The sequence below is a fragment of the Heterodontus francisci genome, chromosome 4, assembly GCF_036365525.1.
Source record: "Heterodontus francisci isolate sHetFra1 chromosome 4, sHetFra1.hap1, whole genome shotgun sequence".
NCBI lineage: Eukaryota > Metazoa > Chordata > Chondrichthyes > Heterodontiformes > Heterodontidae > Heterodontus > Heterodontus francisci.
In genome coordinates, this window is record NC_090374.1 from 147,567,510 (window position 1) to 147,595,062 (window position 27,553).

At 45.6% G+C, this 27,553-nt stretch overlaps 1 protein-coding gene across 1 annotated transcript in view; it reads right to left on the reverse strand.

Moving 5' to 3' along the window:
* Positions 1 to 442: 442 nt before the first annotated feature.
* The window catches only part of rassf6 (Ras association domain family member 6), a 72,018-nt gene continuing 44,907 nt past the window's right edge, over positions 443 to 27,553 (reverse strand). The window contains exons 6-12 of the mRNA XM_068028911.1: positions 26,763 to 26,866; positions 25,937 to 26,115; positions 18,711 to 18,812; positions 15,551 to 15,602; positions 9,653 to 9,771; positions 9,453 to 9,550; positions 443 to 2,442 (exon numbers count right to left, since the gene is read on the reverse strand). Of these exons, the coding sequence (XP_067885012.1) occupies positions 2,367 to 2,442; positions 9,453 to 9,550; positions 9,653 to 9,771; positions 15,551 to 15,602; positions 18,711 to 18,812; positions 25,937 to 26,115; positions 26,763 to 26,866 (730 nt within the window). The 3' untranslated portion in view covers positions 443 to 2,366. The remainder of the gene's footprint in view (positions 2,443 to 9,452; positions 9,551 to 9,652; positions 9,772 to 15,550; positions 15,603 to 18,710; positions 18,813 to 25,936; positions 26,116 to 26,762; positions 26,867 to 27,553) is intronic.

The following is a 27,553-nucleotide window of genomic DNA, read 5'->3' on the forward strand; positions in this document are numbered from 1 at the left end:
GTACCTAAGTCATGAATAAAACGCAATCAACGAGGAAGCCCTGGGGTACAACAGAAATGACTGTCTGAGTGGGAGTGGGAAGGAATGGGATTTGGGTTTTTGCAGGGAGGAGCCATTGGAGATGTGGTGATGAGCTTAGGTCAGGAAGGAGTCAGAACAAGAGAATGAGGTGCTATACAGATATTCCAGAGGAGAATGGAATTATCAACAGTGTTGAACGCAGCAGACAGGGTGAAACAGGAATAAATATCTAACAATGTAACTGGATTCTTTAACGGGTGCAAAAGCACTGTGGAACACATCTCTAAGTGTCTTCCGTTAGCACAGTATGTTTAATGTGCTCATGATTATTTCATTTTTATTATTAAAATGAGAGACTAGAGAATCAGCAAAGAGAAGTATTCCTAGTGAGTAAAGTTTAATTCAGGACAAATCACAGATACAGATTGCTAGACTCAGGCAGGTTTACAAGAATTACCCTTTTGTCCAAATCATAAATATGAAGACAAGCAGTAGTTCTGATCATCAGATGAAAGGATTCATTCTCTCTCATTTAAAACAATGGGAGCAGAAAATGCAAATCTCCATGCTAACTGAAAGGGATAATATGTGCAACAGCATTCCCCCTTTTAAAGGGAGAACTGGCTAAAGAGAAATGAAACGTAGAGCAATTGTAAAAGGTATAAACACATAAAAATCACTAATATAAAACAACAGTTTCAAGGACTCCAACTCTGACCTCTCATTCACACTGCAGATCAGATTTAACATACTGGTACTGATCTACACTTTATGTGATTCCACATCCAGTATAATTTGTGCATGGGACATGTTTTTGTCTAAAGCTCAATAAGCACCTCAAATTACAGTCTGACACCCCTACAGTCTGAAGGTAGAGGTAGAGTTGAGGTGTTATCAACTGGTATCAATCTATTTATGTGGGAATTATTAATTGAGAAAAGTGGCTGGGTAAATATCAGCAGCACGGCTTGTGGTTTGTAATAACAATATAGCGAACAGATTTACGTTATAAAATGTGGTTCAAATAAAATAATAGAAGGCTGTTTATCAATTATAAAACAAAATGCAAATGCTGCAAAGTAAAATGGCCCAGATTTTCCTGCATCGGTAATTTTGGCAGCAAACGGCATAAGTTAGAATGTTACACCTCCAGGGGCAAAGCGACACCAAACTTTCCTAGACAACTGATTTCAGAACACCAAAGCGAGGATCCTGGTGAATCACAGGCAGTGCAGCCAGTGCCCAATAAAGGGATTTCACTTTACAGTAGAAGACTATTAATAGTCATCTCCATTTTTCTTCATATGGACTTGATTTGTTAAAAAAAAGTCAGAATTATATTGAAGCAGAACCTATAGGTTCACATTGGAATTTGAACAAATTAATCACCAAGTTTCGATTGTAATCTTCATCGAGCTGTTTCACTTTTTATTTATGGTCAGAAAAATAGCTAAAATTCAGAATGTTGAGTCCTGCTGTTGCTATATTTCACCTATATAATTTTATTTCAGCAATTGAGTAATTGTGCATTTCACTTGAGTGTAAGAAATCTCAATTTTAAAAAAGCAAGATATTTTCTGAAGCTGGTTTTAGTTTGAACCTGGTTTTAGTTTGAACCCAGAAGAGCTGATAAATATTCATCAGTTGGTGAACCTATGATGTTTTATGGATGTTTATTTTTACCTGAAAAAACAGTAAAAAAGGCAATAAGGTATTTTTGGCCCATAGTCACTGTTGTAATATTACAACTTGCATTTATATAGTGCTTTTAATGTGGAAAATATTTCAAAGCAATTCCTGGAAGTGCATGCAAGCAAAAATCTTTTTGTTTGAGCTTCAGGTGTTTTCAGCATCATTTAAAAATCAAAGTTTGATTCAGTGAATACTTTTCCACTGCCAGGCCATCAGCTCCATTATTTTACAGTCTAAGTGGCAGTGGTATATATAAGTGGTTTAAATGCAAGAAAATTGCAACCAATGTTGATTTCAGTGCGGGCAGAGCTATGATAATGACCTTCTTGGTTTTCAGTGAGGATCACAGTGGAGTGGCACAAAGCTTCCAGGAAAATATGAAGTGGTACAATGAATGGCATAAGTGATTTTCTCCACAATGTCCTTTTGAACCATTCAAATGTCCTTATGCTGTAGATGCCATCAGTACAATGATACAAGTCCCGAGGAAAATCTGGGCCAATAATTTCATAGCTGGACAGGGTTAGGGAAAAGAGGAATAGTTCCGTAAAGTGTGATATCACAGTTAAAGTGGGGCACTGCTGCATTTTGGGATTGACGCTGGTTACACATCGATACACTCTGACATCCAGTTCTCTGGTAATGGCTGTTTTTTAAACTGAAGTTTCCGCCCTCACCATCATCCGTCTCTGCAACTGCCGGATCAAAGATCTTTTCTCCACTTTGTACCTGAAACACAGCACAGGTAGAATTCTTTCATGAAATGGTCAGCACTGAAGGTACACTGGTTTTATTGATGAAGCAAGTTGATACCTGTCTAAATTCTCATTTTAACAAGAATGAAGTCAAGTCGCCGGGGAGCATTTTAATGGCCAGGGGGTTTCCGCTGGCTTCAGATAGATTCCCACTGGCCCATGACAGAATGAGACCATGGTGATTTTAACCACTGGCCACCGGCCAACTTCCTGCCTGGAAAGTGCAGAAAAGAAATGGAAGCGGTTCCTGGTCTGCAGAAATTTAGGCAGCTCTTAAGTATCAGGTAAGAGTGGGGACTGGGATGCTGGGTTGGTCTTGCAGTATGGAAAGGTGAGGGGCGGGGGGAAATGAGTAGTCCAGGTAGGAGAGGCCTAAACTTTCCTTATGGGGATCAGGGAAGCACTCCTGTTCCTCCTGACCCCATAAATCTAAGTAAACAGATAATATTGAATGGCCTCTTCTGCTTCCCACTTGATTTTACCTGGTAGGAAAACCATGGTGGCTTCCTCACTCAGGTCGCAGTTGAAGTCAAAAGTGGGGCCAATGATGTCATCCGACCTCAATCTGCATATTTACAGTGGGACTCTGTCAGTTTCAGGTCTGCTGCTCAGAGTGCAAGTTAAAATTGAAGGCAACAGGATCCATGCAAAGCATTCATGAGATTGGCTCCCTGCAGAAATACAGCCTCCCTCGAGAAACACAGCCTCCCTCGAGAAACACAGCCTCCCTCGAGAAATGCAGACTTGCTGGATAAATGCAGCCTCCTTTAAGAAACTTAGCCTCCCTGGGTAAACACAGCCTCCTTGGACAAATGCAGGCTTCCATATGCATTGCTGCTCTGAAAAGTGCAGGAATGCTACCCTGGACTAAAAATTCTGTTGGGAGGGTAAGAATTCCTGCAAGTTCATCTCCATCTCACTGGTCACCTTCCAGCAGTACCTCCCAGTGCTCCTCCCATTAGTTGACACTGCTCCTCTTCCTCTAGCTAGAGTGGAATCGCTACAATGATGTCCATTTTAAAAAGTGCGTTGCCAGATTCCTGTAGATTTTACAGCCATTATAAACACTTTAAACTTGAACAAGTTGCTAAACTCCATTTTAGGCTGCCATGAAAATGTCTTACAAACCTTTGCAGAGCAGTTATTTCTTCTAAATAGTGTGGGAGTGAGTGTCTAACAACAAAGACTTCCGCAAGTCAACAAAAGTCCGAGTGTACAGAGCAGTTGTTGTCACCACACTCCTGTACTGCAGTGAGACCTGGACTGTGTATCAGCGACACATAAGAGTACTAGAGAAATTCCATCAGCCATGCCTCCGCCACATCCTCCGGATTCAATGGGAAGACTGTCGAACAAACACTAGTGTCCTTCTTGAAGCCAGCTCCACAAGCATTCAGGCAAAACTCCTGTAAAACCAATTTCTGGGTGGCCAGAAACAGTCTCCCCCAACCCCCCCAACAGTTCCTGTTTTCTCAACTCTCAACTGGCCAGCGTTCCAGGGGAGGACAAAGAAAACGCTTCAAAGACACTCTGAAGCTCTCTTTGAGGTGCAGCAGCATTGACATTGATGACTGGGAGGAGCTTGTTACTAATCGTTCAAAATAGCAAAAACTTGTCCATCAAGCTGCATCATGCTTTAAACACCTTAATGTTGAGGCAGAACGGCAGCAGAGAAGGAAAGAAAAGGAAACAAATTCTGCACTCCAGATCCCACTACCTCGTGGAACGTCCTGCCCCCTGTGCCCAAAGATCTGCGGGTCAAGAATCAGCCTGTTCAGTCATCTGAAGACACATGACAGAAACTGGTGACCTTAAATAGATGTCATCCTTGAATCGAGGGACAGCTGACGATGTGGGTAATTACCCCTGCCACTCTGTACTGCCCATGGTTTATGGGTAAGTTGGGGAAATTGCAGTGACATTGCTGATTCACACATAGTTAATTGGGATTCTAACAATAAAATTTAACCCCTATTTACATGCATTCACAAGGCTTCCACCTGTTTCTGGTAGGAATGCTGGCTGCATACATCGTATTCATTTGAAAATCAGAACCCTCCAGCATAAGCCAGCAGTACTCTGGCACATTTTAATCCCTGTATTGCCCCATTTACGCTTAAAAACAGGGCTCTAGTGTGACCAAAATATACCTAGATGCCTATAGAATAGTTTACAGTAATTGGTGTTTTATTTTTCTTTAAAGCTTGTTTAACAGTTTAGTGAAGGTACTAACAATATTGTGCCATTACTATAGAGTGTCATGAAAACCCTATGTGCCAAATGGGAAATATTAACTTCATTGGTTGGAACCTTACATTAGACTTTTAATGGAAAATCCTACAAGTTAACTTTTTAAAATCTGGTAGCCAGGATGGCCACTGCAATTTACATTTGAAACACTAGGAGATTAAACTAGAGATGAAAAGTCTAACCGAACTCAGCCAGAACAATGGCTTGCTCTCACTGATTGAATTACCTAGAATGGCTTTATCAGCATGGTCGTCAAGGCCATCTATACCCATTGTCTTTGAAAGAGCCAACCCTATCCAAGTGTGACTGGACCTTCTGAGGCATGTAACAACTTGAAACTCAGAGAAGATTCCAGAAAAAAACCTCATTAAAAACAAAGGGGTTTGATAGACCCATGTGACTGCCTGCACAGCTCTGAAGAAACTGTAAGCTTTGTCACACAGGCAGCAGAGGCAGTAACTGAAACAAAGTGATTCCTGACAACACAGCTCCCCACTGACGTCATCAGGCTGCGCCGCGGTGTGCACGTGCGCAGACGGTCTCCCGCTCTCTACGCATGCGCTGCGTTCCGGCTTGCCAGGACTGGTTAGCGCATGCGCCGATGACGTCATCGCGTTACGTGGACTTCCTCGGGCAACGCGCCTGGTCGGCCTCTGCGCATGCGCTTTATGAAACGCCAACGGGTATTCACGCATGCATCAATCTTCCGATATTCACGCATGCGACAAAGCTTCGGCGCGAGTTTCTGAAAGTGGAAGGAGGAGAGGTTTCGTCGGGCATTTTCTCGCATTTTCTCGCAATTATTTAGTCGTTTTGGAGATTTCAGTCTGCTTCATTTTTATTAGACAGAGGAGATTGCTCCAAGGTAAGTTGCTCTGCTGTTGTAAGTTGCTCTGAAAGCATTTCCATTGTCTGGGGCACTGCATGTGCTCCAGTCCACTGCACTGCACTAAAATCTTTTCCATTGTCTGGGACTGTGTGCAGGCAGTACATATACACTATGGGCAGCCACGCATCCATTCTACTGGGGTGAGACCGAATCAGAGGTAGGTGCTGCGGTCACTACATTTCCACTTGTGTAGCTTGTCAGTCCTGTAAAGCTGTTCCTTGATGCGCATCGAACCAAGATTAGATTTGCAGTATCAATACATCTCGTCAGTGAGATCCTGTGCCCACAAAGCCACGCGCATACCACCCCCGTGTCTATGGATTGCCTTTGTTGTGATTTCCTGGATGGAGCAATGGCTGGTTGACCACCTCTGAGCAACCTCCTCTGCACTGCGAAACAGGTGCACACCAGATTTTGGGACCTTGTCATGGTGCACATGTAAACTGCTGCCAACAACACACCTGGGGATGGCTGACGTTTTGGTGAGGGCACGAGGAACTTGGGGCGTGCTCATTGAATGTCTGTGTAACTTTTCAGGTATCTTGCCCTGGGCTGTGAGGTCTTCATCAGTGTGAAATTCAATACGAGCAAGAACAAACTGTGTGTCAGCTCCTACCATCTTGTACATACTGGTCATGTTTTGCATCCAGAATGTTTACGCTTCTATGCAAGGAGACGACAACTGAACCACGATGAAAGGCAGAAGGTAGAAGAGTTGGTCAAGCTGCAGGCTGGGAACAAACAGCTGAAGGATTATATCGAGCGTTCATTCAATAAGACCGTGACCCTTAGTGACATTAGAAATGTAAAATCCCGGCTCAAAACAGGGGATGACAGCATGGATGCGCTGTGTGATACGCTGGAGAAGATTCAGCAGGACGGGGCTGCAGTGCGGGTTGGCCTGCAGGGAAGCAACATCCTCTATATTGCCTTCATGACACCAGCCATGAAGGCCCACATTCAGGCCTTTCCTGAACTGCTGTTCATGGACGGAACGTACAAAGTGAGCAAATGCGGCTACCCTCTGTACCAGATGATGGTGCAGGACAATGTTGGTAGGGGCAGGGCTGTGTTCTATGCCATGGTGAGGAATGAGATGGCTCAGATGCTGGACGAGATTGTGGGTGTTTTTGTCGATTTCATGGGATCCAGCGCCTGCCACGTGAGATCAGCCATTGTGGATAAAGACATCAATGAGATCAATGCGATCAGGAAGCATCTCCCAGCTGCACCCATCCTGCACCCATCAGAGCAGTGCACATGGACACACTGCCACCTGTTTCCCCATCCGCCCTTGAAACAACCATGCAGAGCCTTGTGAGACTCTGCAATTGCCAGCTGCTGCCTGTCAAGCAGAGAGGGCGTCCAAAGGGGTCAAGCACTTGGGGAACATTCAGCAAGAAGAGACTGAGCACGAAAAGAAACAAGCATGCCGTGTCCAGTGGTAGCACAAATGTGAATGCTCTTGCTGCGTACACAACTGGTGAGGTGGGAGTACAGCCACACCGTTCTCCATCCTCAATGTTGCTTTAAGGCAAAGGTAGGTAAGAGTGAAAGAAATGGAAGGTGATGCTGATAGTAGTAGGCAGGATTAAATGGGAGCATATGGGAAGGCGCAGGAGTAGCATAACCACTAGCAGGGAACAGCTGGGCTAAATGGCCTGCTTTATGTTCATAGTCCAAAAGAAATGTTCTTTTTCCAGCACCCTCACATCATTCATGTTTTCCCTGAGAGCAGCATTGAACCATCACGAGATAGGGGCAGTTACATCATCCTGACTCCTACAGCTGAGGTGGGTACTAAGTGATTCATTGGCGGTGTTATCAGTACATGCCTATACTGCAGAACATAAAGCATGCTCAACAGTAATTTCATTGGAGGGAGGGAAGCTCTGACACTCATGTTCTTTCCTTATTTCTTTTCATGTAAAACGTGTCCTTGAGAAAACAATCCTTGAGACTTAAGGTCAACATTCAAGCAACGAAGGCAACTGGATCATGCTGCGGAGCTTGTCACAATGTGGAAAGGAACATTGCATTTATGGATGAAGTGGGAATGCACATTGGGATGCGCTTGGGGAACATTCACCAAGAATAGACTGAGCTCAGACTCTTGTGACTTTGCCTTCTTCACATGGACAATACAGTCGTGGAATAGAGAGCCAAGTGTTCATTCACCACAAGGCTCTCCAGGAACAATCTCTTTAGCTGTGCATTGCAGAGACTCGGCCTGTCTGTCTCACGGGAATGCTGGCAACACAACACAGCAGTTCCTTGGATGCTTAATGAACTTAATAAAACTTCTCAATAATTAAACCCAGAATTGTTGAGGTTTTGTTTTGGATGCTATTTCCCCGACTTTGCAACTGCACTTCAGATATTCAACTGTGGTGGAGGGGTGGAGGTAGGGGGGTAGAGGGAGGGGTGGAGGTAGGGGGGTAGAGGGAGGGGTGGATGAAGAGGGGGAGGGAGGGGTGGGTGAAGAGGGGGAGGGAGGGGTGGGTGAAGAGGGAGAGAGAGGAGGGGTGGGGAGAGGGAGCATGCAAAAGGCAAGGACCAGACAGTTGCAATGCCTGAAGTACTGTTGAGAAGTAGGGGAGAAAGCAACTGGATTGGGGATCCGCAGCAGGAGGGAACGGCTGGATGGAGAGGGCCGGAAGTGAGAGGCCGGAGAGAGCCGCGGGGAGCGAGCGGCCGAAGACCTTGGTGTCGCCGGGTGCGGGGACCGGCCGGTAAGTCTTTTGCTGTTGCGTTTATGGTGCATGCACAGAAAAATGCACTCCTCCACTGCTCCCCCACCCCCCTGCCCTGCTCTCCCCCCCACCCCCACCCCCTCGCTCCGCTGCTCCTCCCCCACCCCCCCTCCGCTACTCCCCCCCCCCGCTCCGCTACTCTCCGCACCGCTCTGCTGCTCCCCCCCGCCCCCCCGCTGCTCCCCCACCCCCCGCTCTGCTGCTCACCCCCCGCTCTCCCTGCACTGCTCTCTCCGGCCCGCTCCGCTCTCTCACTCCGGCCATTGTATGCTGCCATGTGTTTGTTAGGTTGCCTCTGTGTGATTCTTTGAGCAGCGCCATCTTTAGTCCTGGCAGCTGCTACAGTCGCAAGCTGTGACGTTTTAGTGGCACATGCTGTATTTGCGCATGTGCCACAACAGCGCCACCTACCGATAGCATTGTCAACAAATGCACTTTAACTGAAAAGCCATCAATGAAGCAGGCTCTCTCTCTGTCTCCCCAGAAAATATCAAGAGAAGATCCGGCTGCAACTGGGAACCCACCCCCCAAAGCCTACAGACCGCTACAGAGCAGCAACCAGGGGACAAGAATCAACCAAAACCCTTCTGCCTTCAGGAACCCTAAGCAAAGCAAGCCAACCACCATGCATGTGGTCCAATGAAGATTTAAAAACTAGTATTTCAGCTGAGGACTATTGGACTCACATATTGTATTTAAATTCCATTTGTTCCGGACTTTAATCCAACTACCAAATCTGTTTCCCTCTGTAATCTATTTGTGTGTTTGACTCTTGTGTGAATGTGTGCGTGAACGTGTAGAGTATTTTTAATATTTTAAATCGGGTTAGAACGTTAAGTGTAATTAACTGACGTCTTTCTTGTTTAAACTTAAGAAATCCTGTCTGATTGGTTCTTTTGCAATCACGTTAGAGGAACAGGAGCAAACACTCACTGAGGTGGTAAGCTCAACCACTGTGTTAAGAAAGGATAAACCCTGTTGCAGTCAAATGAGAGAAGGGGCGAAAGGAGAGCCTGAGACCCCCTCCTCACCTGGCCATAACAAGAGTAGCAGCATTTTTGTAAAAGAAGGGACTAATAATAAAAATCTTACCACAGATAGGTATTTTCAATACGTTTCTCCTCCTCCTCATTTAGTTTTTTAACAATTGCTTTTAAAACTGGAAGCTCAAACTTGATATACTGAGCCACCTGTGAGAAGAAATAATAATAAGCAGAGTTAGAATGCAGGTCTTCGAAATCACTGACATACTGAGGAGAACCTTGGTGCCTTGCTCCAAAAATCTTACTTACATCAGTGCTGATTTCTTCTGCATCTTTGTCCATTAAAAATATTTTCACAATTTCCCGTGCTGGTCCGTGAAGCAGTCTTTCCCACAATGGGAATGCTGTGTTCTTAAGCTTTTTCTTTTCTGTAAAAATGGTTTAGGGTTTGATGAAAGGCAGCAGAAGTGCTACAAATTGACAGATTATGGCCTTACATTATTATCTATATCATTATAAATTAATTCATCAATTAATTGGCTTGATAAAATTATTTAGCAAAAATTGATAACTACAATTACAAATTATAATAATTACAAATTAATTATTTATTTCACTATGAGCCAAGTAACCCTTGGGAGGATTAGAGATACAGGTACTGTTCATCTCTGATAGCTGGACTTGGATCCAATTAATAAGGTGGCAGTGACATAACTGCAGAAAAATAAAGGGCCAGGTCACAGATCGGATGCTCCTGTCCTGTGAGGCAGGGCACTCCTGGGACACCAGCTGGAAAATGGTGGGCGAGAATCAGGCCATCTCAGTCAGTGATTCCCTGTCCAGCACTCCCAAGGAGATACCCTTGGCATTTTTGCAGGCTTAGCCTTGTTAATAGTGGGGCATTTGTTTACCTCATCATATCTGACCCTGCTGTCTTTTATGCTAAGAGATCAAATTGCATGTCAAAGCAAGACCTAGGCCCAGATATAGGAAGGTGGGGAGAGTGCGGTGTTGCATGGTAGCGCAGGGAAAACCCGGCAAAGCTGGGGCCGCATAGGTCCTGACAAATTTAATTGCAGGACCGCCCTATAATTTTTGGTTCCATTTCCTGCCTGGCAGCCAGCCAAATTGACAGGCTGACTGACTGCTGGACAGGAAAACCAGTGGCAGAAGGCTGCAGACGTGCACCCTTGGGAACAGAACCTGGCAGTCGAAAATGGGGAGGGAGTGAGAGATCAGGACTGGAGTGGGGGAAGGTTGGTGACCCTGGGAAGGGGAGAGAGTGGCTGCAATCAGCACGGGGGAGATCAAAGACTTTCTTGAGGGCCAAAGAACAGTCTTGCTCCTTCTGTCCCACAAGGATTGCTGTAAAAGGCATTTCAAAGAACAAAGAACAAAGAAAATTACAGCACAGGAACAGGCCCTTCGGCCCTCCAAGCCTACGCCGATCCAAATCCGCTATCTAAACCTGTCGCCTATTTTCTAAGGGTCTGTATCTCTTTACTTCCTGCTCATTCATGTATCTGTCTAGATATATCTTAAAAGACGCTATCGTGCCCGCGTCTACCACCTCCGCTGGCAATGCGTTCCATGCACCCACCACCCTCTGCGTAAAGAACTTTCCACGCATATCCCCCCTAAACTTTTCCCCTTTCACTTTGAACTCGTGTCCCCTTGTAATTGAATCCCCCACTCTGGGAAAAAGCTTCTTGCTATCCACCCTGTCTATACCTCTCATGATTTTGTACACCTCAATCAGGTCCCCCCTCAACCTCCGTCTTTCTAATGAAAATAATCCTAATCTACTCAACCTCTCTTCATAGCTAGCGCCCTCCATACCAGGCAACATCCTGGTGAACCTCCTCTGCACCCTCTCCAAAGCATCCACATCCTTTTGGTAATGTGGCGACCAGAACTGCACGCAGTATTCCAAATGTGGCCGAACCAAAGTCCTATACAACTGTAACATGACCTGCCAACTCTTGTACTCAATACCCCGTCCGATGAAGGAAAGCATGCCGTATGCCTTCTTGACCACTCTATTGACCTGCGTTGCCACCTTCAGGGAACAATGGACCTGAACACCCAAATCTCTCTGTACATCAATTTTCCCCAGGACATTTCCATTTACTGTATAGCTCACTCTTGAATTGGATCTTCCAAAATGCATCACCTCGCATTTGCCCTGATTGAACTCCATCTGCCATTTCTCTGCCCAACTCTCCAGTCTATCTATATTCTGCTGTATTCTCTGACAGTCCCCTTCAGTATCTGCTACTCCACCAATCTTAGTGTCGTCTGCAAACTTGCTAATCAGACCACCTATACTTTCCTCCAAATCATTTATGTATATCACAAACAACAGTGGTCCCAGCACGGATCCCTGTGGAACACCACTGGTCACACGTCTCCATTTTGAGAAACTCCCTTCCACTGCTACTCGCTGTCTCCTGTTGCCCAGCCAGTTCTTTATCCATCTAGCTAGTACACCTTGGACCCCATGCGCCTTCACTTTCTCCATCAGCCTACCATGGGGAACCTTATCAAACGCCTTACTGAAGTCCATGTATATGACATCTACAGCCCTTCCCTCATCAATCAACTTTGTCACTTCCTCAAAGAATTCTATTAAGTTGGTAAGACATGACCTTCCCTGCACAAAACCATGTTGCCTATCACTGATAAGCCCATTTTCTTCCAGATGGGAATAGATCCTATCCCTCAGTATCTTCTCCAGCAGCCTCCCTACCACTGACATCAGGCTCACCGGTCTATAATTACCTGGATTTTCCCTGCTACCCTTCTTAAGCAAGGGGACAACATTAGCAATTCTCCCTCATTGTGCTGGCAGTGATTGCTTCCCTTCTACTGCCGGGTTAAATTTAAATCAGGGTCCAATTTGCACTGTGGAAAACTGATTTAAATAAGCTAATAAATTGTCCCACAAACTTGCATGCCATGAAACTCACTGCCTTAAAAATGGCAACAGGTGCACATGCAGCAGGTTGGGGACTCATTCCTGTTTTAATATATTTAACCAATCTATTCCTGCCTCTTGTGGGAAGGTTAATATCGAGATCATTGTGTTTACGGAGCATCATTACATGTCCCAAAGTGCTTCACATCCAATAAATGATTCTGAAGTACAATCACTGTTGTTATGTCACCACACATGGAGGCCAACTTGTGCATAGTAACATCCCGCGACAAACAACGAGATGAATTGCTAGGTAATGTGTGATCGGCTGAGGGAGGAGTGTTGGCTGAGACACTGGGAAACTCTCTGCTCTTCTTCCAATAACCCTGTGGAATCTTCTTCGTCCATCTGACTAGAAAGTGAGGCCCTGCCTTTCCTTGTGGCACTTGGGTGGAACATTCCTCCTCCTCCTAGCTCCACAGAGGAAAGTTTTGGACTTACCTAAGGGACCTCTTCTCTCTACAGACCTGTCTGTTGAGTGGGAAAGCTGCAGCAGCATCCCTGCTCAGGCCCCAGATAAAAGCACATCAGGATCCTACTGACATAATAGGATCCCGTACTTGGAGGTTCATGCCTGCTCTGGATGTCATCGCACCTGCCTGCAAAACCCTACAGGTTAACATGGAAAAGGGTCAAGATCTGAGCAGGTAAATAACCTGCTCATTTTGAACTGCCCACCTGCCCAATTTCCACTGGGTGGTCTGGTTAAAATTAATTCTGAGGCCTTGCTTTAACACTTCAGCCAGATATTTGCACTCACACAGGAATGCACCGTGTCAGTCCCCCAGTATGTGCTTAAGGCCTTGAGTGAGCTCTGAACCCACAGTCATTTCACTGACATGTGAGATCTGCCATCTGAGCCAAGCTTGCACTTAAAAGCAATGAACATGTGTATCACATAGTGAAGTAATTGACGCAAGATTGCATGACACATTGACTAAAACTCACATGCTTCAGTTGGCAGAGTGCTGTGTGATTTTTTGTCAGCCCATTAGATGAACTGCCACAGAGAAGGGAGAGATTCATTTTTAAAGAAAATAAATATTGGCTCTTGTGACCCTTATCAGATCAGACTTCCTTCTCAGCTGCCATGGAACAGCTCTGGACGAGTACACTTTGGGGTAAATCAATGGCCGCCCCGATATGCTTAAGTGCCTCAGGCTCATTTCTTGAAAAACTGGGCAAGGAAACCTAAGGCCTACATCATGCCAGCAGTATTTCACATGATCACAATATTAAATGTCAAGGGGGCTAGAAGCCTGCATACAAACTATGCACTGGGCTCATTAGCTTCTTGGGTTTAGTGTTAATTGAGCAACCTCCTCATGATATGGCCCCTGCTGCACAGTACCACTTGGATTGGGTGCTCTTAGAGCAAAGGAGATTGAGGGGAGATTTAATAGAGGCGTACAAGATTTTGACAGGCATAGATATGTTAGACAAGGAAAAACTGTTACCATTAACTAATGGTACAAGGACTAGGAGACACAGATTGAAGGCTTTGGGCAAGAGATGCATGGGGAATATGAGGAAGAACATTTTTACACAGCAGATGGTAATGACCTGGAACTTGCTGTCCACGAGGGGTGGAAGTGGAGACAATCAATGATTTCAAAAGGAAATTGCATGGCCACTTGAAGGAAATAAACTTGCAAGGCTACGGGGATCAAGCGGAGGAGGGGGACTGACTGGAATGCTCTGTGGAGTGCCAGCATGGACTCGATGAGGCGAATGGCCTCCTTCTGTGCCGCGGATGACTCATCGGGGGGAATCTTATGCTAGGTCTCGACGTCGAGGGAAACCGATGCTGAGATATCCGTGCCCGTCTTCTGTGGAAGGCTCACCGAATTTAGTGCCAATCAAGCACTTAACTGGACAACGGTGGGCCTTCCATAGGATTCAGGACCCCATCGCCAGAAGTCCCGGCCTTGCAGAGCTTCCGGCCAATCAGAGGCTGGTAGTTGCAGTGCCACCACGGAGGCGGTGATTGCTGCTGTAGTTTCATTGACCAGACACCAAAGAGTGGCACTGGAACCAGGCTTAAGGTAGGACAGGGTGGGGGGGGGCAGGGGTCCGGCAGCAAGGGTAGGGAAGTGACCCTCAGTGGGCCCCCCACCTGCTCAATGCCGGGTTCCTCATTCAGGCACTAAGCGCCTTTGAAAGAGGGACCGCCCCCTCCCCCCACCACGGGGCCAGGAAGCAGCCGCACAAGTTTTCGTGCTATGCTTCCCATGCAGCGACAGGGCTGCCTGCCACACAGGTAGTTGTGGCTGTGGCGGGAAGAGGCCCTTAATTAGGGGTTAATTACCCAGTTGAGGGCCTCAATTGACAGCGGGGTGGGAAGGTCATTCACATGCCTTCCTACCCTGGACTAAATTTCGATGGAGGTGGGTTGGTGGCAGGGTCCCACCCGTCCCCCCCCTACCGCCATCATCCCACCCGATTTTATGCTCTCCCCACCTCCAAACCCACCACTGGGGGGGTGGGGGTGGGGGGCGAGCATAAAATTCCACCCCGTGACTCTATATAAGCCACCACGAAACTGTTAAAAAATTAAACATCCTTGGCACTCCCATCTCCCTTGTCCAATCACCTGGACCTCATATCCATGTGCCCCTGAACCCTCCTCATGCCAGACCACTGCCAGAGGCACAATAGTCAGCCAGCACCCCTTCACCAGCTGCTGTCACCTGACATTGAGGCCTCAGCACTCTCAGTGCATCATGAGAGTTACGTGCGGGATTCCCTAGAGAGTCATTGTCCACTGAGATCAGCTCAATCGTGGTCAGAACCTGCAGAACAGGCTACAATATCTCCCCTCATTGATTGCACTCTTTTGGTTAGAAGAGGATTTCCAATAGAGAATGGACAGCAAAGGAGGTAAACAGAGATGAAAACTCAATAAAACAAAGGTTAACTAATTCAGTAGAAAAGGTCGAGGTAAGTTTAACACTCAGGGATGGTTATTCATCCAAGTACCAGAGCTTCTAAAGGCAGGGTTGGTTAGCTCAAGTATAACAGAGAAAGACACCAACAGTGTGGGTTCAATTTCTGTACTAGCTGTGATAATTCATGGAGGCCTGCCTCCTCACCTTGCCTTATGCTTGAGGATTGGTTCCCTCAACCTATACATGACCAACTGTCTTTCAAATGGAGAAAGATTCCTTTGGTCCAACAACTAGAACTCTCAAGTAAAATTAACAATCAGGGAAATTGTGTAGATAACTTACCTTCACTTGCATGAACGATATACAATGCAAAATCATTAGGATCATTTTCTATCTGTTATGAAATAAAGATATGTCAAAGCATAAGATGTTATAATACATTGAAAATCTATGCCTTCAACTACTTTTTGTCTGTGCCACTTGATTTCCTGTTGTCACATTTCTGTCACACCTTTTGTAATAAGTTTTCCTATTCTAAATTTCGAACCCACATTTCTAATAGAAAATCCCCATTCTGATTCTGGCAATGGGTGCCCACAACTCGCTCAAAATGCTTTGTGAACATTTTTTCTCAATAACTGCAATTTCTAACAACCAAAATAAGGTTTGAAACAAAATTTTAAAAAATTCATAATTCACAATAACTTTGTTAAATTTATCCACAGAATGTTTGATGCCTTTATTTAAAGCTTTACTTGAAGGCCTGAAGTTAAAGCCTGGTCTTGGAGTTGATAGTTTTAATTAAATTTGTGACATTGTCAGCTGAAGTTTTGTGCTCTGTTCTTTCTGCTCAAAAGTTTTTAAAAATTTCAAGAAGAAAATCAAGAGGACAAATGTTAAAGCTTAGTCCAGGTAAAGTTCAGAATGAGTTTTTATAGAATGCAGAGATATTTGGGGGTAATTTTAGCCTCACAGGCTGAGTGGGGGGGGGGGGGTGACTAAAGGTGGAGGAGGGTTAAAAATATAAAAAACAGAAACCTGACCCCAACCCACCTCCAACATGCCCACTTCTATTTTTAACGGAGACAGTTTAGGGGCATGGGTGACTAACCTACTCTTGGCAGCAGTTCCATCCTTACCATATTCGAAAGAGGCTGCTTGCTTCAAATTTAACCTGTATGGCATTGAACTCCTGGAGGCTGGGTTTTCCAGATCACGGGAAGCCCGACAGATGAACACATGGGGAGGTGAGCATGGTTGGATAGAAGTTCCTTTCCAGCATTGCTTGCAGGCCAGGAGGAGCAGGAATGTTCCCCCCTTCTCTCCCCACCCCAAGCTGCCCTGTCAACCATCCCACAATCTGACTCCTCAGTTGGCCATCTTCCCTGCACTACAATTGAACCCCTAATGTTTGACCTGATGCCTGACTCACCTCCTAACCTCCACTGTCCAACTCCCCCAACTGACCTCTGATATCCAACAATCCCCTCCTCACTGCCCTGATGTCTGACACATCTCCACTCCCCACCTACCTACCTGACCAACAGCCTCTCAATCTGGCTGGCTGCGGCTGGGAAACTGATTTGAAAAGTTGAAATCCAGCCCACCGTCCACTCCCTCCCTGCCTCCCCGTTACCATCAGGCCAGTTGTGTTGTGTTTGTTCGTGTGTGTGTGACCCCACCCCTCCCCCCCATTATCGGACCCTCCCACAATCACCAACATTATCCCACAATGACAGACCCCCGCACCCCGCAATCACTGATGCCCCCTCTCCCTATGATTGTAACCCCATGCCCACAATCGCTGACCTCTCTCTGACCCAGCATCTCTGTGAAGCGAGAGTTGATTTTCCTCTCTAAAGGTGATGTGTTACTGCAAGTTGTTTTGATGCTCTGGCACATTCCATTGTGTGGGATGATATGTGTTCAAACTGCTGACAGACTAGGTGCTGCGATCTTTGTACAGGATGGAGAGAAAATGAACAAGCAAGGCCAGGGCACTCCCATGTTGATCCTGCGCTGAGATACAGAATGATATTAGTCGAGTTCAAAGGACAGGTATCTCTCTGTACTCGCTGTTGGAGAACAATGAGATGCAAAAAATAAATGAACTTTCTTGCATAACCTATGGTTGCTTCCTTTCTGAGTGGCCTAAGTCATCCAGCTCCATCCCATACAGGTAGTGAATCAGTTGCACTGCTACTCACCTTGGGTGGGGCTTCCCAACCTCTCCTGATAGCCCTGTTCTCTTGTCATGGTTCAGGACTGAGGTACGTTATATATGAGGTACAGTAGCTAACTCCAGGAGCTATTAATATAAAGCTTCTCAACGAAAACCTACCTGGGACAGCCACAAATTCAAATGACACAGACTCAAGATTAACAGATTGAAGGGGCAGTCGATTTTGATTTAATTCTTTACACAGATGGGGTGTGGGACTGGGTTGAGGGGGGGGGCAGTGACTGTGTGGGATGGACTGTCTAGGAATGGACTGTCTAGGAATGGGTCACAGTGAGTGATGGAAAATTGAAAGGAGAATTGAAGAGATATTTGTGCGAATGGGAGTAGGAGGGAGAGTGGCAGATGAGGAAACGGAACAGTGAGAGAGCGAGGGTCAGGGGTAGTGTGAGGAGAGTGGGAGGGAGAGGGAGAGCGAAGAAATGGTAGAGTGAGGGAGTGCAAGAGTCAGGGATTGGGGGTCAGTGGCAGCGTGAGGGGAATGGGAGAGTGAGGGAGTGGGTGCGTGAGGATGTTGGGGCATGAGGGATTGGGAAAGTGAGTGTGAGGGAGTAGGAGAGTGAGGGAGAGCGAGGGGAGACTGAGAGTGAGGGAAAGGGAGGGAGTGGAAGAGGGAGGGGGTAGACGAGTGAGGGAGTGGGCGAGTGAGGAAGACGGAGGGAGTGAGAAGGGAAAGGAGGGGAGAGTGAGGAAAAGGGGAGAGAGAGTGAGGGAATGTGGGAGAATGAAGGAGATTGAGAGTGGGAGCAGGATAGAGTGGGAGAGTGAGGGAGCGGGAGAGTGAGGGAAGACTGAGAGTGAGGGACAGGGAGGGAGTGGAAGAGGGAGGGGGTAGACGAGTGAGGGAGTGGGCGAGTGAGGAAGACGGAGGGGGTGAGAAGGGAAAGGAGGGGAGAGTGAGGAAAAGGGGAGAGAGAGTGAGGGAATGTGGGAGAATGAGGGAGATTGAGAGTGGGAGCAGGATAGAGTGGGAGAGTGAGGGAGTGGGAGAGTGAAGGAGTGGGAGAGTGAAGGAGTGGGAGAGTGAGGAAGCGAGGATCAGTGGGAGCAAGGGTCAGTGGGAGTGCAAGGGGAGTGGGAGAGTGAGGAGACAGGAAGGGAGTGGAAGAGTCAAAGACACTGAGGAAGTGGGAAAATGGGGGAGTGGGAGATCGAGTGGCAGAGTGGGAATGAGGGGTAATGAGGGTTTCAGGAGTGAGGAAATAAAGGGTGTTAGCTCTTGGAGCTGCTCAGAAGAACTACAAAGCCATTTAGGAAACATACCTTAAATTTTTGTAGCAGTAGTGCTATCACTTCCTGGGTTGTCAATGTGCTGTTGATAGTCACATTAGTCACAGACCCTTTAGTTGGTGTGAAAATGGATGTCTGCAAAACATGAATATGAGAGCTTTAAAACACATAGCTGTTATTTTACTTATTATGTGTTGTATCGAACAGCAAATACCACAGTCTCTTTGTTAGGCAGTTCTGTCATAAGTTAAATAGCCCTAGTCTCAGGTTGATAAAGTCAGATGTATTTGACACTTGCCTGGTCTCTCGCCTCCCTGTAGTCTGTTCTGAGTTAAAATGCCTACTTTATCTCGTGAATTACATTTTTACTAATATTTTGTGAATATATTATGTAGCAGTTCAACCAAATCACCTGGGGAGATGGATTCTACAGAGGATTAATCTCCACATTCCTATTTATAACAAGGGTCAAGGTAATCTCATTCTATTTTACTTGGACCCATAAGGAAACACTGGGTTACCCCAGTATCATCAACACAAATGAAAATAATATAACAAAATTGTTGCCCTTTTTAGAGGGGCACAAACAATAAACACTCAAATCATCAAAAAGGTAAGTTATCAAGTTAAACAAAAACACTGGGCAGGATTTTATCCTGTCTTTGGAGGCGGGCACGGAAGTGGGGGAGAAAACAAAATGGTAGAGGTCGACGTTCTCTACATTGCCCGGTTGGAGACTCTTCCGATCTCTAACCCTGGTCTTTCCGAATTGACCCCATTTTTCTGATCTCTCCCCCAGCCTTTTCTATACTCTCCCCAGGCCTTTCTGTTCCCTCCCCCGGCATTTCCGATCCCACCCCCTAGTCTTTCCAAACTCTTCCCACCTTTCCGATCTCTCCCCTTGCCCTTTCTGATCTCTCCTCCTGTGTTCCATTTGGTGCATAAAATAGCAACTTCCATAAGCCTTTATTTACATATCATGATGTCAGAGGTCACATGTGTCTGACAAGCTAAAGTGTACAAAGGTATTTATCTACACATCATCATTTTCATTAAAAATGTCTTGTCTTTCTTGTCCTTTGAAATCTGTCTGTCCCAACACATTTCACACATAGGGCTGGGTGTTCACCTCTCGACGTTGGGTTCCGTGGAAGGGGGGACAGAAGATCAGAGCGGCAGCGGTCTGCTATGGAACCCAACGCCAGGATTGTCAGATCCGATCCTCCCGGCAGCGGGGAAGCTCTGTGGTGGCCCCTCTGACGTTCTGCAACAGGACCTGTCATGATTGTATGTGTGGGCTTGAGTATTAGAGAATTTATGGTACTTGGAAGGGAAACTGAAAATAGCTTTGTGCTTTGGGGAAAATACCTGACCTGGGGGTTGTTGCAAGGTCAGATTAGCTTATGCTGCAGTAGTGAGAACAATGAACAGAACTCGACAGAAGTCTTTCATAAAACACCTGTTAAATCATTGTTAAAGTTAAAGCTGTGATTTCAAGTGTGATTAATTTCAGCCTTAGATCTGACACTGGCAACAAGGTAAATTTGGAGATATTTAGGATTGGGTCATGGCATTTGCTGGAGCTGATATGTCTGAAGTCTGGAAAATTGAGCCATTTGATCCAATGGATGATGCCAGTTCTGTTCCTGTGAAATGGAAAGCATGACTGGAGGAGTTTGAAGCGTATGCTGACAGTCGCAGTCACAGTTGCCAGCGACGCCCACATCCCATGAATGAATAAAAAAAAATTGTGACTCATTTGAGGCAGGCGTCAGATGGCTGCAAATATGTTGAGACAGATTTGAATAACCTGATAATGGATCAGTGGTCGAAAATTGCAAGTCGGATAAGTTGAGACACAGGCTGCTGGAAAGAGGAGTTGACTTAACGTTGGATGACACTTTGAAGATTGCTGCATTGGAAGCAGTGGATGGACAAATTCACAGCATGAAACTTGGTTCCATTTTTGCCATTGGCACGACAAAATCTGAGGTTAATCGAGTGACACAACGGAATCCATATATGCATAAATGCAAACATCAAAAGGCTGAGACAGAGTGTTTCTGATGAATAGCAATTGTGGATACAAGTTTACTGCCAATGAAAGCAACCATGAGAAAGTTCCAGTGATTGTTGAGGGTGTTGAAGTGAGTATTATTGTAGATTCAGGCAGTGACAGTAATGTCATCAGCAGAGCACTGTGGGAGGAACTGAAGACAAAGGAAATCAAGTGCACATCTCGAAAATGTGTCAAAAAGCTTTATCCTTACACATCTAAAACCCCACTTCAAACTGTTGGATGCTTCACAATGAGTGTAAGAACTTGAGATCAGAGTGTGGAGGCAGAATTTGTAGTGTTTGAGGAAGATGGTGAACCTCTTCTGTATAGAGAAACTGGCCAAGCCTTGGGGGTGCCACATATTGGAATGAAAGTGAATTCAGTGAAATCCTATGTGGAGCTTCAAGAGGAGTTTAGTCCAGAGCATCAAGGAATTGGGAAGTTATACAACCACCAAGTGAGGTTAACAATGGATGAGAACGTGAAGCCTGTAGTTCAGCCAGTACACAGATTACCTTTTGGTCTAAGAGGGAAAGTTGAGGAAAAGATCAAGGAACTGGTTGACCAAGACATCATAGAGACAGTTGAAGGACCAACACTGTGGGTGAGCCCTGCTATGGTAGTGCCTAAACCAAATGGTGACATCAGACGCTGTGTTGATATGCGACTGGTAAATGAAGCCGTAGAGAGAAAACATCACCCAATTCCCATGGTGGATGAAATCTTTCTAGAATTGTCAACAAGCAAGGTATTCTCCAAATTAGACTTAAAATGGGGATACCACCAGCTGGAGCTTCACCCTGATTCAAGGAAGGTGACAACTTTTGTCATTTATTGTGGACTTTACCGATATAAGAGATTGCTATTTGGCATCAATGCGGCACCAGAGATTTACCAACACAAAATTCATAAAGTGATATAAGGGATCCCAGGAACAGCCAATATCTCAAATTACATCATTATTCATGGAGCCAATAGACAGGAACATGACGAGAGCTGAGATTAGTATTGGCTGGATTACAGTCAGCAGGACGTACGGTAAATGCAGACAAGTGCTTGCTGGGCGTGACAGAGCTAAAGTTATGGACCATAAACTCATGAGCAAGATAGATGTCTTGTCAAAGACACGATAAGATCAATAGCAGAGGCACGTGAACCACAAAATGCTAGTGAAGTGAGAAGTTTTGGGATTTGTGAGCTATTGAGCGAAGTATATCCCAAACTTCGCTACCCTGGCTGATCCATTGAGGAAGTTAACCAGAAAGAATGAACGATTCAGATTTGATGAAGAACAGAAAGCAGCATTCAAAGCTTTGAAAGGCAGCTTGACAAGTGTTCGAATGCTGGGATACTATAATCCAAAAGCACCAACGAAAGTCATTGCAGATGCTAGTCTAGTAGGATTAGGAGCACTGCTGGTGCAAATCATGCTGAGGGCCCAAGGATCTTTGCTTATGCAAGCAGATCTCTAACAGATGTGGAGAGGAGATGTTCTCAGATGGAGAAAGAGGCCCTAGGATTGGTGTGGGCATGTGAAAGATTCCATGCATACTTGTTTGGAATTGAGTTTGAATTAATTACGGATCACAGTCCATTACAGATGATTTATTCTCCCAGATACAATCCATGTGCCAGAATTGAAAGATGTGTTTTGAGACTCCAGCAATACAAGTACAGGTGATTCATATTGCTGGAAAGATGAACATTGCTGCCTCGCTGTCATGACTACGGAAGTAGGATCAAACACACAGATCTTCACTAGAGAAGGAAGCTGAATCATTCGTGCAGTTTGTAGCAGTTCATGCTACACCGAGACCAATCACAACTGGAGAGATTGAAAGAGAGTCAGACAAAGATCCAGAATTGAAGACATCAGACTGAGAATCCAAGTTGGAAATAGGGAGAATTGCCCATTCAGAGAGTATATTGTTATATGAGATGAACTGTGCACAATTGGGAAGTGTATTCTCAGAGGTAACAGACTTGTAGTGCCATAAAAGCTTAGGCCTAGACTGGTGATGCTAGCTCATGAAGGTCACTTGGGAGTGGTTGGTAATAAGCACAATTTACAAACCAAAGTATGGTGGTCAGGGATGGAGAAAGATGTGGAACAGTTTGTCAAAACACATCGTGGATGTCAACTTGTCAGTCGCCGCAATCCATTAGAACCAGTACGCAGTACACTGTTACCAGCTTGACCATGGGAGGATGTAACAGTTGACTTCTTAGGTCCATTTCCATCAGGAGAGTTCATATTAGTGGTGATTGGCTATTAAGGCCATTATTATGACTATGTGGTGATGAAGTCTACAATGGCAGTGTTTGCATTGACTGAAATATTTGCTAGGCATGGTCTACCAGTCACATTGTATTCAGAATGGACCACAATTCATTTCACAGACCTTTGCAGATTACATGCAAGTCACAGATATTCACCATCACAGAGTAACACCTAAATGGCCACAGGCAAATGGGGAAGTGGAAAGACAAAACCATTCCTTAGAGAAACAGATAAGGATTGCTCAGGCTGAGGGTCAAGACAGAGATGTTATTGTCATATGTGACCATGTATAGAGCAACAACACACACGACGACGGGAAAGAGTTGGAGATCAGAGTCCCTGGTTTAAATGTTTAAATTAACTTTCTGCATGCATTGAAATGGAATTCCCCATGATCTTACTTTTGGATCTAGATCTTCAGCGTGACGGGCGGCGTTCATTTGCCTTCACTTTCCCATCCAGGGAAAGCTGGCGCCACCAAGGTGGGGAAGGGGGAAACCCAGCATTTGTAGAGTAGTTGGGGGGGTTGGAGGGGGGAGGGGTGAACGCTGCACTTTATGCAGTTGGGGAGAGAAGGGGTCCACTCTGCAATTTTAGTGTAGTGGGGGGAATGGGGCAAACATGTATTTTTTGTGTAGTGGGAGGGGGATGGGGGCAACTCTGCATTCTTTACGCAGGGTTGGTAGCCCTTTAAAAATGGCGCCAGCGCCTGTGCAGACAGTTGACGCCATTCACGGTATCGCCGAGTTTGCCCCCACCATGTGATCGGGGGGTGGGGGAAGGAAGGGTGGCTGTCCTGCATATTCTACTGAGCCGCCGTGCTCAAGATCTTGGCGGTGTGGCAGTGCGTGGCCTGTGCTGGCCGCCAATGTTTACGCAGAGTGGTGGTTGGGAAACAAAATCCAGCCCATAATCTTTAAAGCATTCAGGTCATTTTTATAATACACCTTTGAGTTGTTGTTCGCTGTTCGTCTGGTGTCTGTTGGTTCCTTGGGTGATGTTGCTGGTGTTGCATCTCTGGGGAATGTTGTTGCTGTGATGGGTGTTGCTGCTCATCTGTTGTGTTGGTTGGAGTACGATTGACCTCTGGGACTGATGGTCATTCAGTTTCTTGTTCAGTTGGCTAACTCAGATCTGTCTCATCAGCCATTTACAGTGAAGAAGCAGCTTCTCCGGTTGAGCGTAGATGTTTGCCGTTGTGATGATGATCTGGTCGTTCACCTTCACCTAATCTGATCAAGGTGACAACTTCTTCATGCGAGTTCCAAGTTGCCAAGTGGGCTCATTTTCCTTGAGTGCGTTGAATTCTGACCAACTCCAACTCTCAGCTCTGGCAACAATTTGGCAGTTTTGACTTTCTGTCATTTTACTATGATCTTGTCCCTCAAACCTGCTACTACTTCTGGCTTCAGTAGTTTCTTAGCTGTTGAAAGAATCATCTGGGTGCAGCGTGACATTAGTTGCCTGACTGGACTACTTTCCATGCCTTCAGTAGGTGTGATTTTCCACTCTAAGATTGCCTTGTACACATCTGTGCTGGATCTAGTAGATTTTTTGATGATCCTTTTGGCAATCTTCCCTGGCCTTTCAGATTCCAGCCCCGGCCTTTCACATCTCTCCCCCAGACTTGCAGATCTTTCCCCCTGGCTTTTCAATCTCTCCCACAGACCTCTTTGATCTCTCCCCCGGCCCTTCCGATCCTCCCCACCTTCCCCGATTCCCCAGCCGACCTCCGATCTCTCCACCCCAGCCTCAGATCTCCCCACTGCTCCACAGCCTCTGAACTCTCCCTCCTCCCTCCGATTTCATGCACCCCTGCTCTGGCCTTCAACCTCTTCTCCCTGTAAATAACAGCTCAATGTGTCTGCTGACTAACTGTGAACGTGCAGCATCAGTATGTGTGTACATGTGCATGTGTGCGTGCGCACATGTGCACGTGCATATATGTGTGCATGTGCGTGTGCATATGTGCGGCTAGTTGTACGTGTGCATGTGTGTGTGCATGTCAGTGTACATAAGCATATGATTTCCCTCTGACTGTAAAGAAAGATTTGTCTTTATCACATCGTCAGGACATCCCAAAGTGTTTCACACCCAATGAAGTACTTTTGATGTGGGCGGCGCAGTGGTTAGCACTGCAGCCTCACAGCTCCAGGGACCCGGGTTCGATTCTGGGTACTGCCTGTGCGGAGTTTGCAAGTTCTCCCTGTGACCGTGTGGGTTTTCGCTGGGTGCTCCGGTTTCCTCCCACAGCCAAAGACTTGCAGGTGATAGATAAATTGGCTGTTGTAAATTGCCCCTAGTGTAGGTAGGTGGTAGGGAATATGGGATTAATGTAGTATAAATGGGTGGTTGTTGGTCAGCACAGACTCGATGGGCCGAAGGGCCTGTTTCAGTGCTGTCTCTCTAAATAAAATAAAATAAATAAAGTGTTGGGAAATGACGCAGTCAATTTTGGTTGATGGTCGGCACAGACTCGGTGGGCCGAAGGACCTGTTTCAGTGCTGTATCTCTCTAATAATTTGAGTAAAGCAGGAAATGAGATAACCAGTTAATCTGCTGTTGGTGGTATTGGTTGAGGGATAACAGGGCACGAGGGAATTTGTTGCTTTTCTTTGAATAGTGCCATGGGATCTTTTGTATTCACCTGAATAGACAGCACCTCAGACAGTGCAGCACTCTCTCACTGTAGTGTCAAACTAGACTGTATGCTGAAATCCTGCAGTGGAAATTGAACTTAAATACATTGCTGCCATTTAATTCTTATCAGAACATTTACTGTAAAATGAAACATACTGAGTGTTGGTCATACTGAGTTCAGTTTTTCTGTTGAACAGATGTGATTCATACACTGGACTTTGCAGCACAACCTGCACTTGTTTTATTTCTGTAGAAAAGAGTTGAATTCTCATTTTGTACCTTGTGGTTGTAAAAGTGGCCGTTAATGGAAAACCGATGGCGCTGAGCTTTCTTTGCTGCAGTCACTGCTTGGTCCTTTACCCTCATCTTCACCAGTGACGCATCACTCCTGGTACGTATTAAATTGCCACTTTCTGGCTCTCGGTTGCGTTTTAGTTGTAAGGTACTGCTTTCAAAGACTAAAAAGTTGGAGGAGAAGAACATAACTAATTAAAATCTGTCATGGATACCATTCAGTGTCCTTTACCATCAGTGTCCTTTTTCCCATTAACTCAAGCTGCTTGGATATCCGTTCTCACTCTTTAAAGAACATGATCATAGCCAATTGGACGGATTTCACAACTGGACAGAAAATCAGGCATTGTGGATCTGCAATTCCTTGCCCTGAGCTCTGAGCTGGGGAAACGTCCAATCATGGAATCAGCCGTACTGCTACTGCACTTTGAAACACAATATTAGTGTTTATTAAATTCTGAGAGCACCACAATTCTGTGCACAGAGCAGAAGAGTTAAGGGCCTCAATTTTAAAGGATTTTAAACCTGTGTAAAGAAATTTCTCCTAATCCCTCTCCTCACTATCAATGACAATTTTAAATTGATGACCCCCTTCACTGCTGAATCCCCAAGCCAGTGGAAATAGTCTTTCCCAACCCACTAGAATTTTAAAAACCTTTGCTTAGTTTCAGAAAGAACCCAAGGTGGGGTTTAATCTAAATCTGAATTTGAAAAACAACATTTAATTTCACTGCTGTAAAGTATTCTTCAAAGGCCATTAAAGATTCTAGAAACCATTAATTATTGATCCACCAACCCGCTGGAGCCTTACCCAGCTGCTGGGTTGTCTCCTGTTCATTGTCTTTTGGCACAGCTTCCTCCTCCAGTTCAGCAATGTTGTACAAATTATCAAACTCTCCCCACCGTGTCATTCCTCTGCAAATACAAGTTAATTCATTCACTAACATCAAAACAGAAAATGCTGGAAATACTCAGCAGGTCTGGCAGCATCTGTGGAGAAAGAAATGGAGATAATGTTTCAGGTCAGTGACCTTTCATCAGAACTGGTAATAGTTATAGTTGTAACATGTTTTAATCAAGTACAAAGGCAGGGAAAGCGGGGCTGGGGATGGTGGGGGTGGGGGGGGGGGGGGGTGGGGGGCTGGGGATGGTGGGGGTGGGGGGGGGTGGGGGGCTGGGGATGGTGGGGGGTGGGAGCGGACAAAAAGGAAGATTAGAAGATAGTGTGGAAGAGTTTAAATAATAAAAGGTATAGTGGTAGAAGGCAAAAGGCAATGGTAATGGAACAGGTAAAGAAACAAAACAATGTGTCTAGTTTAGGTGTAAATGGTAACAGCAGAATCATCACTGAGAGCTGCCATCCAAAAACAAGAAAACACAACAAAAAATACAAAAAGTGAAAAAAACTGGGGACAGAGGTTATGATCTGAAATTATTGAACTCAATGTTGAGTCCGGTAGGTTGTAAGATGCCTAATTGATAGGTGAGGTACTGTTCCTTGAGCGCACATTGAGCTTCATTAGAACAGTGTAAGAGCCCAAGGACAGAGAAGGCAGAGTGGGAGTAGAGTGGAAAATTAAAATGACAGGCGACCTGGTTTGG